The following is a 14587-nucleotide window of genomic DNA, read 5'->3' as shown; positions in this document are numbered from 1 at the left end:
CACACCCCATACGTATCCGATCATATCCAGTGCCTCCCCCACACTCCATACCTATCCGATCATACCCAGCGCCTCCCCCACACCCTATACCTATCCGATCATACCCAGCGCCTCCCCCACACCCCATACCTATCTGATCATAGCCTGAATATTCCAAGTAATGGCTCTTCTTTCAGCCCTAGTATGATCATCTTCAGAACATGGTGAAAGCCTGCCCAAACTCATTCAATGTAGGGTCTTCATGGCAAAAATCTTTTTGTGGCCTTCTTTCTTTGTCTCGCTACCCTTCAAGAGATTAACTGCAGACAAAGGCTCAGATTCCACATGTAAGCTTAACCTTTCTTGACCTCTCAACTGCCGTTGTGCTGTCAAACTGTTTGACTAACATCCAGTCTTGAATAAGTCGTGGTTTCCTCCAGTTAAACACTGAAGTCATTGTCTTTGGCCCCCACCCCAAACTCCGTATCCTTGCCAACAACTCCATCTCCCTCTCCAGCCACCATCTCAAAATAACCCAGACTGTGCATCCTTAAGTGTCAAATTTGACCCCAAGCTGAGTTTCTGACCCCATATCCTTGCCATGATAAAGCTCCACAATAACATTGTCCGAATCTATCCCTGCCTCAGTACATCCGCCAAACATGGCATGCGTTGCCCAAAGGGGCAGTGGAAACAGATCCAATAGGAACTTTCAATAGGAAATTGTATCTCCATTTAAAAAGATAAAACGTGCATGATTCTGTAGAAAGAGCAGAGACTTGGGATTATGGTAATTGGCACAATTTTAGAGATCCAGCATTGACATGACGGGCCTCCTTGCATGCTGTATGATTCTGTGATTCTACAAAGACTTCTTGCTACCCACAGCTGTCCCCTATCCGAAGGGTGGAGTGCAGATGACATCGCTAAAGAATCCACCACAGTTTCCAGCTTCAAGTGCTCTGTTCTGACCTTCTGTTGGAAGTACATTTACAGGTAGACAGTACAAAGTATGACTGCAGCACTCTGGACTCACAACCCAGACTTACACCATGAGTTATGGACATGTAGGCAAGGGAGTGAAGGACTTAGGAGAGGAGAAAATTACATAACCTCAGATCTGAATATATCAACATGGGGGTTTCTGAATTTACTACCAGGGTCAACTTACGAGGGTGTGAAGGGACTTGTTCTTTTTTCATGTTGAGCATGAGAAACTCACCCAATGCTGGCTACCAGAAGGAATTAACCATACAGTTGTTCAGAACAGAACAGAAAGAGGCCATTTTCACCATGCCTGTTTGAAAGAACTATCAAATTTATCCCTCAAAACGCGCTCTTCTGCATCCTCTCTGTGGTATGTCTGAGATGGTAGGAAGTGGTGTGGTGGGGGCAGGAGGGCACCTGCGGGTGTAACCCCATAATCTCATCATTTGACAATGCTTTACCAATGTCCCAACAGCCTGCCTCCCTGTGATACCTGCACTGCTGAACTCATTTGGGAAAAAGAAAAGATATGTTAGGGAGAAGACAATGAAAAATGCTTGCTCTTAACAAATTGCAGGTCATAAGCCTACTCTGATCTACAGGACCTTTACTTAAAGCCTTCACTTACTCCCATTGTGGTGACAGATGACTTAACCCTTGCAGCACTGAAGCATAACAGAACTACTATCATATCAAAGGTGATAGAAATAACCTAAAACGACAGTACAAGATAATATGAACTGGGTTATCACCAAACGATAAGAACAACTACTTTGCAATGTGAGAATGGAGTATCTTACAAAACAAGTACTTTACCATTTTTCTAAATACCTGACAGACCTTACATAAGAAATAGCCCTGAATGAGAAGTTTCTACTCTGCATACCCACATCCCAATGCTTACCCCTTTAATGCTTGCTTTATCCTCCAGTCATAAACCTGCCTCACAGCCCAAGAATGATTAAGTTCAACTGATGTTATTTGCACTGTGTTTGCTCCTGATCTTGTATGTATTGTGGTGTCGATGTGACACATGCGCAAGAGCAAAGTTTAAGGAAACAGAAAGCAAAAAATGCTGAGGAAGTTGAAATAAAAACAAAACAAAAAAAAATTCAGTATATACTCAGGTCCATAACTTTAATCAAACCAGTTTATAGATGCTGCCTGATGGCTGAGTGTTTCCAGCATATTCTATTTTCATTGGAAAGTTTGGGGACTCTGAATTATCTGTCACTGTCCACCAGGGGTCGCCCTGCACTATGGAGATTGTTGGAGGTGGTATTATACTTAAAACAGTTGTATCAAGTCTTTCAATTTGTATTTATATAGCACCTTTAACATGGTATAATGTCCCAAGGAGCCTCATAGGAGGGTTATCAAATAAAGGATGACACCGAGCCACATAAGCAGATAGTAGGGAAGATTTCCAAAAGCTTGGTTAAAGAGGCAAGTTTTAAGGAGCATTTTAAAGGATAAAAGAGAGGGCGAGAGTTGGAGAGGTGTGGGTGGGGAGACTAAAATCAAGGTTGCTCAAGAGTCCAGAACTGGAAGAGTGCAGATATCTTGGAGGGGTGTGGGGTTGCAGGAGATTACAGAGACAGGGAGGGGCAAGGCCATAGAGGGATTTACAAACAAGTTTCAGGATTTTAAAACCAAAATTAACTGGGAGCCAGGGTAGGTCAGCAAGCACAGGAACGATGACTGAATGGGATTTGGTGCACGTTAGGACATGGACAGCAGAGGTTTGATGACATCAACCTGACAGAGGATAGAAGACACGAGGCCAAGTCTAGAGATTGTAAAGAGATGAATGAAGCAGCAGATGAGCTGAGGCAGGGGCGATGTTGGACAATGTTACAGGGGCTAGAACATGGAAATAGGCAGAGTTAGTGATGGAGTGGGTATATGGGCAGAAGATCATCCCTGAGGCAAATGTAACACTAGAGTTGTGAACTGTCTGGTTCAGCCTTAGACAGTTGCCAGGTAGAGGGATAGAGTCGGTAGCTGGGGAACAGAGTTTGCTGCAGGGATCACAAACAATCATTTTGGTCTTCCTAATATTTAACTGGGGGAAATTTCTACTCATTCTGTATTGGATGTCAGACAAGCAAAGTGACAATTTAGAGACAGTGGTGAGGTCAAGAGAGGTGGTGGTGAGGTAGAACTGTGTATTGTCAATGCAAATGTGAAAACTGACATGGATAACATCACTGAGGGGTAACACGTAGGTCAGAAATAGGAGGGTACCAAGGATAGATCCTTAGGAGACACCAGAGGTAACAATGTGGGAGAGGGAAGAGAAGCCATTGCAGGTGATTCAACAACAACTTGCATTTATATAGTGCCTTTAATATAGTAAAGCATCCCAAGGAGTGCTTCATCAGAGTGCAATCTAACGAAAATGGACATTGAACCAAAGGAGGAAATATTAATGCACGTAATCAAAGCATTGGTTAAAAGAGGCTGGAGGATCGTAAATAAGAGAAAGATGGAAGGGCAGAGAGGTTTATGGAAGGAATTCCAGAGTACAGGGCTTGAACGGCTGAAAGCATGTTCACAAATGGTGTGGGTTAGTGAAGCAGGGGCGGAGTTGAAGAAACAGAGTTCTTGGAGAATTGTAAGGCTGGAGGTGTTTGTAGAGATTGGGAGGGGGTGAGGCCATGTACATCAGATTTCTGTTCTAGCTGACAGAACCTAGGCATGTGTGTGTCTTTCCGTTCCATTAATATAACTTAGCTTTCCCTAATGTTCAAATCCAGCCACCATTCCTACAGGAGCTTACTCTCTCTACTATAATAAAAAACCCGGTGTACAGTGTAGAAGCAGATCCTTGGAGACAGTTAAAGACTAGGGCTGGATTTTCAACTTGCTGCTTGGCTATAAATTTGGCATTCTGGATCGACCTGTTCTAAGATATTTCCTGATTTTCATTCCCATTGATTTCAAGTTGATAATCTACATTTGGGAAAATCTCTCTTCTAATTCGGATGTAAATTGCTATGCAGGATGCTGAGAGAGAGGACCTACACAGAACTGGCAAACCTGTGGTGTGATGTTGAGGTTAATGAGATGAACTTTAGGAGTATGGATAATTAGACAAGTGCACTTCGATCAGGAACTCTGTGCAATTGGGACTGTCTGGGATGAAGACCTGGTACAATGGAAATAGCTGCTTGGATCAGAGGGCACCATGTGGAATGACATACAAGTCCGTTTGCCGGTCTCTCACGAGCTGAGATTTCCAGCTTCCTTCCATCTTCTCTGCGATACCTCATTGGGATGCAGGTGCCACAGCTGAGGTCATCCCTTCAACACCTGGCTACACTGCATCCAAGTTTCCTGCTAAGCATCAGTTGCTGAAACCAAAGCTTTATTCCAAAGCCAGGCACCCTCCAGAGATAGCTCAACCTTGATAATCACAACACACTAATGGAATGTTTCAAAATGAAGACCTGCTCAATATTATTCCATCTCAACTATTCAAACGAATTTTAAAAAAAAATTTGTACGAGGGACATGGGTGATGGTGGCAGAGCCGCATTTATTTACCATCCCTACTTGCCTTGAGAAGGTGCTCGGGGGGCAGTCATGAACTGCTCTTGTGGTGAAGCTCCCACCATGGTGTTAAGTATCAAATTCCAGGATTTTGATCCAGCAGCGATTAAAGGAATATTGGTGCATATCCAAGTCAGGATGGTGTGTGATGGAGCAACATTTGCAGGTGATAGTGTTTCCACGTGTTGTTATTCTCATCTCTCTTGCTGGTAGAGATCACAGAGCTAAGAAAGCCTGCCAAAGTAATCTTGGTAAATCATAGCAGGACACCCTGTAGACAACATATACTACAGGTATAGTGTGCCTGTCCTAGAGAAGGTGGATACTCAGTCCTATGGCAGAGGCACTGATCAAGTGAACTGCTCTGTCCTGATGGTAGTTAAGCACCTGGAGTGTCATTGCAACCACACTCATTTGTGTTAGCATTCCATCACACTCCTGACTTGAGCCTTGCAGATGTTAATGAGGCATTGAGGGAGTCAGGAGGTGAGCCACTTATCGAAGAGTGCCCAGCTTCTTGTAGCTGCAGTATTGCTATGGCTGGTCTAGTTAAGCCTATCATCAATGCCGATTCCCAAGATGTAAGGTAGGGTACTCAGTGATGGTGGTGTTTTTTGAGGTAAGTATGGTGAAGTCTAGAAAAATGTCCATGGCATTATAACAAAAAGAACTATCAGTAATATGAAAGGTGAGTTGGTTAGGGAGAGTGTAGAGGACTAGTATATTGTCCTTCCTGAATACAGACCATGAATCATGATGGGATGAAAGGTGTCTCCATCTCTCCCAGCCATTAGGTTCCAACATATAACAAACTGAGGGTCGGTTTCAGGTCTTTTTGTGATGGATAGGTCTCCACAGTTCAAAGCTATCCATAATTGAGCACCAACAGCCAGTCTCACTCATTGGAGTTGGTGGGCTAGCACACAAGGATAGCTGGCTTGAGAATTGGCGTGCTGGTGTTCTACTGATGCAGAGATTAGGGTGGGTAGTTAGGACAAATTGGAGGGAGTTTTATCCTGCAGCGGACTGAATGTTCAATCCCACATTGTAAGTGGGTCGTGTTCCCATTACCTTCATCCAGCTCATTTTTTTAATGTACAGGTGATGTTCAGTCATTCTACTGTATGAATTGTCTTGCAAGAAAATACACAAGCACAATATGAGAATTTTGCTGTGGAAATGGCTGTATTCTGAAGAAATGCAAGTGAGATTGTAGTTTCATAAAAAGAGATTTTCGTTACAAAAAAAGCAAAATACTGTAGATGCTGTACATCTGGGATAAAAACAGACAATGCTGGATGTACTGAGCAGATATGTGGAGAGAGAAACAGCATTAATTGACTGGAGACGAGACTTCCATTGGGAGGAAGTCCCAGCTAACTCAGAGAGCTGCCGGCCAATCTGACTGGCCACTAGCTCTGTAGTCCCAGCAGTGGCAGAGGGGCTGCAGTGGACAGGACTGGAAGTGCAAGCAGTTCCAAGTCCTGGAAGTCCAGAACCAGGTAAGTGTGGGAGTCTCAAGGTGTAGAGGGGAGGTGAGACGCTGGGCAGGGGGGGTCGGGGTGTTGGTGAAGAAGCAAGTTGGGGAGGGGGGGGCGGCGCTGGTGTGAACAGCTGCAAGCACCAGACCTTTTGGGGGAACACTCAATGTTAAAAGGAGGCCACTGGTGGAGGCACCCCACCCACCCCCTACCCCCACCCACCCCTAAACCCCCCCTGTGTAGGGTTACTTTTCGCGCTTCCCTTCTGCCAGCCTGAATATTGAGGATGGGCAGGAAACGGCCCTTACGTGGTGAATAGTTGGTCAGTTACAGGGCTTAACTGAGGTGAGGGTGGGCAGGCTGGCCTAGGCCCTCACCTGTAAAATTGTGGAGAGGTCGGGGCGGGCGGGAGCCTGGTGGCAAGGCCATCAGGGAAATGTAAAATTCCACCCGACCTTTCAGGTCAATGACCTTTCAGTTCAGATTTTTGTTAGGCAAAGGCATTGAGCACTATGGAACCAAGGCGGGTAGATGGAACTAAGCTGAAGACCAACCATGCTTGAAATCAATGGCAGAAAATGCTCGAGGGACTGAATGACCCGCTGCTGTTCCTATGTTCTATCATTAGGACAGAGTGAGGAAAGGCCACTTCACCCAACAAGTTCCCTCTATGTTATTCTGAATACTCCATAATCAAATTGCTTCATCTACACAACCTCTTTGGAAGGTTTTATCCCTTGAAGATAAAATCCCAAGTCAGAAATTATCTTACCTAAAAAAGACACAGAAGAGCAATTATACAGCTTATGCAGGAATGTATGTGGGCTTACCTGGCTGGTTCCAATGGGGGACAGGCTGGGGGCCACACATCCTCTCCATGTTGCTCCAGGTGATCAATGATAGCATGGCGTAGAGATGACACGGTGGACTTAGAATCTGTACCAAGTTAAACACAGGCTGGATTCAGCTAAGTGCTGGCAATGTGGGCTGGACACTAACATCAGCAATTGAAGAGAAACTTGGATTTCGGGGGTTATATAGGTAGCAGGAATCCCAGTGGGGTAGATGTAAAGGCATAAACCAATAGGGTCCTCTCACAGTGCATATACTTTACACCAGTACCACAGAGACATGCTTGGCTTTGTTTTCCAGTCCACTGGCGCTGATATGAGGCTGTGCATGCACTACAAGGGGACACCCAGCCTGTGTCAGGCAGTGAGTCCACAACACAAACTTGGCTGAAGGAATTTTCTGGATTTGTATTGTGCTCAGTTATTCTATGGATTTTTGCCCCTTTGACAGTCCCAGATAACATGGAATAATATTGAGGACCTAGAGTAATAAATTAGTCTGCAAAAATACAGACCCAGAGTATTAAATTACGGACCCTGGATATAAATTACAGACTCCTGGTGCACAATTACAGACTGCAGGTAATTGGTGACAGGCCCCGGATATATAATTACAGACCCTGAGTATACAAATACAGGCCATGTAAATGTAGTGACAGACCCTGGGTTTACAATTACAGGTCACGTAAATGCAGTGACTGACCCTAGGCTTACAATTACGGACCCTAGGAATGTAGCAACAGACACCCACACCCCCACCCTAAGTTTAGTGATTTTTTTTGGCTCCTTTGTTAAAGGTCCTTTGCCACTACTGCAACTGCTTAAAGGTTCCAAATACCATTTGAACTCCAGTGGGTCTAGTTTGTGACTGTTCTCTGAAATCTCCATTCCCCATGCTCAGGCACTTCCCAGCAGAGCACATTTTCCTCCCTTCCTAGCCTAGGGAGACCAATTAACCCACCTGAGATCAAATAAGTGAACACAGGTCAGATATTGAATTGAGGACCGCTCAGGTGTGTATGGCTCAGTTAGGAACATTTACCCCATTGCCACTAGGGCATATTTCCATCAATATTCAATGCTTTCCTCAATTCATCCTTGAATTGGGCAGTTCAGCACAGTAGGCAATGAGAGCCTCCGATAAAGGCCAAAAGCTGTAAAGTGTACTGGTACAAGCACACCCATGGGCTCCAACTCAGGCTCCTGATTCTTCTTTCAGGCCAGATGGTGAGTTCCAGGTCCAAACCAAGTCGTCTCCTCCTTGATTTCCATGACAATTCCTTCAAGATTCATAGCAGACCTTTCCAAATGCAGAGAGCAGCCCTTGTTATTTATGTCACCAGGTGACGGTTGCTAACCCTCCAGCATTGTCTTCAGCAATTGAAGATTAATCTCCAGGTCACTGATGCTAGCATATCCAAGGAAAAGATCACAGGGGCCTTAAAAAGACTTTTATTTTCTTCATCCTTTGAATATACTTAAAAGTTATAAAAAGATGGGCCGCAGGGGCAGAGAAAAAATGTTATTGCACCAACATTCAAGGTTAACCCAGTGGGTCAAAGAGTCTGTTCCCTCTATAATTGGCGTGTGCAGGCAACAACTGGATGTTGGACCAATGGCAGGAATATAAGAGCATGGAGGGGCTTGCAACTTATTGGTTAAAATTGACAAAATGGCAAAGCCCTGTGCAAATATGGGTTCCCTGCAGAACAGCTTTTAACAGTGTAAACTCTCCCTCCTTCAAATTCTCCCAAAGAGGGATATGAAATGTTCTATAAACTGGAATATGTAGTGTTCCTGTGTGCACTGTGCTCTCTGACAACCTCTAGTGGCTGCCCTCAGACAGTGGAAAGTATCTGCTTTCAGACCGATCTCTCTTTCACAGACAATGTAATGATGAAAAAGATTTTAAGAAAATGATGCCAGCAATTGTCACAAGAGAAGCTCCCTCTGTGTTAAAGCAGAGCTCATCTGCACACTCCCGTTAGTATTTAAACAGGAGCTTCCTTTATTCTTTGCCCCTAAGTTGGATGTGGTTGATCAAGGCAAAACGCGATGACGAGTGAGAGTTCTTCACTAAAGCTGCAGCTGTAACAGGATGGAGTGGTACCAGCACGGCTGTGTGTGCGTGTGTGGCTGTGTGTGTGCAATTCTAGGGCATAAAACCTTCTGGCAGATCCCTAGCTGCTTTGTGCGTCAATCTACAGAGCCCTGGTGGAGTGAGGCCTCCACTTTGTCTGGCACAGCAGGATTAGTTCTGGCTTCACATTGAACTTAAGCCAGTATTCTGTTGATGCAAATGACTTGCGTCTCTACAATAAACCCCACAGGTTTTTAAAAAATGAATCTGATCCTTTGTCTGTGCGTATATACTTCTTGAAACTTGCAAATCACTCACTCTACATTAGATTCAAGGGACAAAGAATTCAGAATTTGGACTAATTATTTACACATGATCAGATAAAAGGATTCTGACTTCTAACACAATGCAAACTGTCAACTTTAAACCTCTTACTCACAAAACAGGCAAATTCCTGAGCACACTTTTGAGTGTCATACTGTGTGAAACTTGCTTTCAACTCAGGTCCTCCAGTATCCCTGGGTTAGAAAGGAGTGAGGAAAGGAAGAAATTAATTCCTGATCTAGTGACCTCTGCTATAAAGGATCAGTGGGTGTGAGCAAGAGAAGTTCAAGATCCTCCCCAGGTCAAGTGCCCTGGCAACCTTATCGCACATGGAGATCTGGCACTTCACAAGCTCTCCTGGAAATGGGCGGGGCACCTGGGCTCATGAAAGAGGATAACTGTCTTCACCCTCTCTTTTATGCATTTCCTGAATCCCCTCCTCGGGAGGCTGCTGGTATACAGTTCAGTAGGTACAAACTCTAACCCTCTTCCTGGACCTCACCCCATGTGGCAGGCTCTTTGACCGTGCGAAGCATCATAATTGTCCTCAGTCCTACCTTCTTCACTCAACATCCAAACACATGCATCCACCTCCAGTAGAGATCACTGCATAGAAAGCAGGAGCAAGAAGCTTGGCCACACCAATCAGTAAAGGTTCATAGTACTACACTGTCAGCTAACTTAGCAAAGAGCCAGATGCTCTGTACAGCTGAGCTGCTCACTGGGTAAACTATTGGCAATTTGGATCACCGGCATTATAAAATATTTTACTATTTTCCCCAAATTAAGAACTCTTCCAATGGTTGCACCAATGATAGCATGAGTCAATACCCCATCCTACAGATAACACATCTTTCTAAATCTAATCTAACCAAAAGCTCCACCTCCTTTTAATGGTTCCACCCTTGATCCCTCTTCCTTAGTACTTGTAGCAGCACTTGACTGTTTGGTAGATGCAGGGTCAGTGAAAACTTTAACACTACCCCAATTATCTGGCGAAGCTTCCAGCCATTCTATCACTCTTGACAGATCGCGGGACAAAACTGGTCAAATGGTGGTTGATCCCTATCTCATCTCTATCCCCCAAACATGCCGTCACAGCCCCTTTAGCTTTCTCTATTAAATTGTCAGGATGTTGGTTATTATGGTTTTGAAGTTTCCTCTCAAGCTCCTACTAAGCTCCTCACATGCTGCATTCGTCATTCTTCTCCTTCCCCATCCTACTTATTCTAAGACTCGTCACAGATTCCCCCTTTAACTTCTTCCTCAAATTTCAACACTATGGAGTTTCCTTTCATTTTCCCTTTTCTACAATCTTAAGACTTTCAGAAGCTAAGCTTGCCATCATTAGTCACTCCTCCTAGAAAGAACAAATCAATTTGCATTCATACAACACTTCTCATAACCTTGGGACACCTCAAAGTATTTAACAGCTAATGAAGTACTTTTCTGAAATGTAGTCATTGTTGTAATGTAGGGAATGTGGCAACTAATTAGAACAAAGCAAGATGCCAGGTTAGTGGTTCGCTTATCTGGTTCAGGTTGATATTGTTTGAGGGCTGGATGTTGGCCAGGATACCTGGAGAATGCCCTTGCTCTTCTTGAAATTGTGCCCTGGAATTTTTGATGTTTACTGAGAGCACAGCTCCCCCTCAGTACTTCACTAAAGTGTCAGCCTAGATTTTGTGCTCAAATCTCTACAGTGGAATTTGAACACACGACCTTCCAACTCAAGGAGGAGAGAATGCTGTAAAACCTCCTTCCTACAATTTTCACGCTTTCAAAGGCTAAACTTGCAATCACCACTTCCTGATTTACCTCATCTCTTTTACACCTTTCAACCCAAGAGCAACTCAGGGATGGGCAATAAATGTTGGTCTAGTCAGCGACTCTCACATCTAGTGAACACATTTTTTAAAAAGTCATGATATCTCAAATCTGTCCAGGTTTTTGCCATTTCAACCGTTGATCTGCCAATGATGCAGTGGCTGGTTGGGAAAATCTACTCCCTCCTTCTGCCCACACCACAGAAATGCCATCTCATAATCCATAGAGCTTCATTTTCCTGATTTTTGATTGGCTGTGGTTAAAAACTCTCCAAAACATCTAGGTTAGGGGTGGGGGGGGTGGTCAAAAGGCATCTAGCTTCCCCTTTTCCTTCTCCCCTTACACTTGGTGAGATTGGATAACTTGAGTGAGGGGTGTGTAGGTGGGATGATGGTCACTCAGGCTGCATCATGTCTGGATGGAGCCAACTGAATGAACCAGATAGGTTTTTGCAGTCCTTATTTTGTCTGTTCTAGTGTCTGTTGCTCTCTTGTCCTTTCCCAGTCCTTGTTGTTCTGCTTGCTGTTTAACTAGATCTCCAAATGGAGTCAATTTATTAGTTTCACCTAACACGTGCTCTACTTCCTCTCTCTTTTCGGGCTCAAAATGTAATGGCCCCATTCCCCCAGCATGACTGCAGTGGACTAAAACTCTGAGGTACCTGCATCGAAGGATGTTGGCACCATCACAAATGGTGGGGATGGGATCATTCGCATGTGAGTTTCCCATGCCTGTCATGGTGGCTCAGAATTTCCACCCTGATTCATCTGTTGGCAACTAACCAATCCTCCAGGTTGCCCCCGAGGCCCTAACCTGGCCTTATAGAAAGCTTCAGGAAAGGACTTTCAGCTCCAACTCTGGCGTTATGAGGTAATGGATGAGCTCTGTGAATGACTCGTATTTCTGGGACCCTATTAGGATGCAAGCTCTCACATGTCAAGAGTTTCACTGAAGCCTTTAAGAGCTGTAGAGTGCATGATTTCCCCAACAGCCTTGAAACTCCTCCTGATTCCCCTCCACTGCCTCAAGGCGGTGTAAGGAGTGTGGTGCAAAAGCTCAATTGTAAAGTGGCTAGAATAAGGGAAATGCCACTGTACAGCCCAATTCCCAAGCGCAAATGGCAAAGCATGAATGGCTGATGAGCAAAATGGTGGTGCTGAAGGATGGAGAAAAGCTATGTCAGAAATGTACTAACCCTTATCATCAAAAGGCTCTCCCTTGAAGAATGGTTTTGAAAACGCTTTGAAGAACTGAGGGAAAGACAAAAATAAAATTGTTATTAAGGCAGCCAGTGGTATATTCCAAAAGTCACAGTGACATCTTCTATTCTAAAGTTGCACCGCAGGATCATGAGGAATGTTTCCCAGAGCCTTACCATAAACACAAGAGAATGTTTGGAAATTCAAGCCAATTTCAAAGCTATTATGACATTCCAAATGAAACATTGGCTCCACTTGCCTTTCATTGCTGGAAGTTGAGTTATATTGCCTGGAATTAGGAGATTTAAGAGTGACTTGATTGTACTTTTAAAAATATTAAGGGCAACGGTTAGTTCCTCTCTAACTACCTTATTTCCGCTGGCTGCGGAATCTCAATCTAAGAGGCCTAGTCGAAAAGCTTGAGACAGACCTTACAGGAGGGAAATTAGGAAACACTTCTACACATAAAGGGGCTCTGTAATCTTCCAAAATTTCCTCGATTCTGGAAAGTGCAGATTGGCAGACCACAAACGTAATGCCCCATTCAAGAAAGGAGGAGGACAGAAAGCAGGAAATTACAGGCAAGGTCACCTAATATCTGTCATTGGGAAAATGCTGGAAACTATTATTAAGGGAGTGGTAGGAGGACATTTAGAAAATCATAATACAATCAAGCAGAGTCAGCATGGTCTTAGGAAAGGGAAGTTGTGTTTGCTAAATTTATCTGCTAAACATTTCTTTGAGGATGTAACAAGCAAGGTGGATGAAGGAGCTTGAGTAGATGTAGTGTACTCTAATTTGATTTTCTAAAATTTGATAAGGTGGCACAAGAGCTCATTTTGGTGGGAGGTGGGGTGGAGGTTTTGGGTAATATGTAAGCATGGATTGAGGATGGGCTAACCAGCAGAAAATACCGTCAGAACAAATGGGTTCTTTTTAGATTACCAAACTGTAATAGTCAGGTGCCTCAGGATCAGTAATATCACCTCAACTGTTTACAATCTACAATAATGACCTGGATGAAAAGACCAAGTCTATTGTAGTCAAATTTTACAAAAATATGTGGGAAAGCAAGTTCTGAGCAGGATACAAAGTCTCAAGGGGATACAGTTAGGTTAAGTGAGTGAGCAAAAATTTGGCAGATGGCCTTTAAGGTGGGAAATTCGAGGTTATCCACTGGCAGGAAGAATAGAATAGCAAACTATCATTTAAATGAAAAGAGGCTACAGAATGCTGTGGTACAGAGGGATCTAGGTGTCCTCATACGTAAAACACAGGAAGTTAGCCAGCAAGTCTTGACACAACTGTAAAGAGCATTGGTGACACCACACCTAATGTATTGTGTACAGTTTTGGCCTCCTTATTTAAGAAGGGATATATCTGCTTTGGAGGCGGTTCAGAGAAGGTTCACAGGCTGATTCTTGGGATGAAGGGAGTGTCTTATGAAGAATGAGTAGGTTAGGCATGTACTCATTGGAGTTTAGATCAGTGAAAGGTGATCTTATTGAAAGTTAACATTTTGAGTGGGCTTGCCAGGGTAGATGCTTGAGAGGGTGTTTCCCCTTGTGGAGGAATCTAGAACTAGGGGCACAGTTTCAGAATAAGGGGTCACCCTCTTAGGATAGAGATGAGGAGGAATTTCTTCTCTCTTAGGGTTGTGAATCTTTGGAATTCAGAGGGCTGCAGAGGCTGAATCATTGAATATATTCAAGCCCGAGATAAACCGATTCTTGAGCTATCAGGGAGTCAAATGTTATGGGGGCAGGCAGGAAAGTGGAGTTGAGGCCATGATCAGATCAGCCATGATCTTATTGACTGGTGGAGCATGGCCTACTCCTGCTCCTGCTCCTACTTTTTACACTGTTATGTTCAAATGTGGTAGAAATGTGAAATTCTCTTCTTCCAAATGAGCCTCGATCAATCTTTAATTTTAAATCTGACTTTGGTTATTGTTAATCTCAGACAGCGTGTAGCACCCGTTGTCTATGCCAATTGAGTTAGGCTTCTCACTCATAACTGCTGTCTCCCATGTTGTGTTATTGCTCTGCAGTGAAACTGGAGCATCCTCTCCAGGGCACAAGCCTGGGCAAATTTCACAGAATCACATATTACAGAAGAGGCCCTTCGGCCCATCAAGTCTGCACCGACACGTGCGAGACACCTGACCTACCTACCTAATCCCATTTACCAGCAGTTGGCCCATAGCCTTGAATGTTATGACGTGCCAAGTGCTCATCCAGGTACTTTTTAAAGGATGTGAGGCAACCTGCCTCCACCACCCTCCCAGGCAGTGCATTCCAGACC

At 44.1% G+C, this 14587-nt stretch overlaps 1 protein-coding gene across 1 annotated transcript in view; it reads right to left on the bottom strand.

Annotated features, from left to right (window-relative positions):
• Nucleotides 1-14587, bottom strand: part of qsox1 (quiescin Q6 sulfhydryl oxidase 1) — a 118117-nt gene that overhangs the window by 70558 nt on the left and 32972 nt on the right. Inside the window, exons 3-4 of the mRNA XM_078561558.1 lie at nt 12280-12334; nt 6833-6938 (exon numbers count right to left, since the gene is read on the bottom strand). Coding sequence (XP_078417684.1) covers nt 6833-6938; nt 12280-12334 — 161 coding nt within the window. The remainder of the gene's footprint in view (nt 1-6832; nt 6939-12279; nt 12335-14587) is intronic.

This window comes from Cetorhinus maximus, chromosome 17, assembly GCF_964194155.1.
Source record: "Cetorhinus maximus chromosome 17, sCetMax3.hap1.1, whole genome shotgun sequence".
In the NCBI taxonomy this organism is placed as follows: domain Eukaryota; kingdom Metazoa; phylum Chordata; class Chondrichthyes; order Lamniformes; family Cetorhinidae; genus Cetorhinus; species Cetorhinus maximus.
The sequence above is the reverse complement of the archived record's forward strand: the minus strand, read 5'-3'. Positions and strand labels throughout refer to the sequence as shown.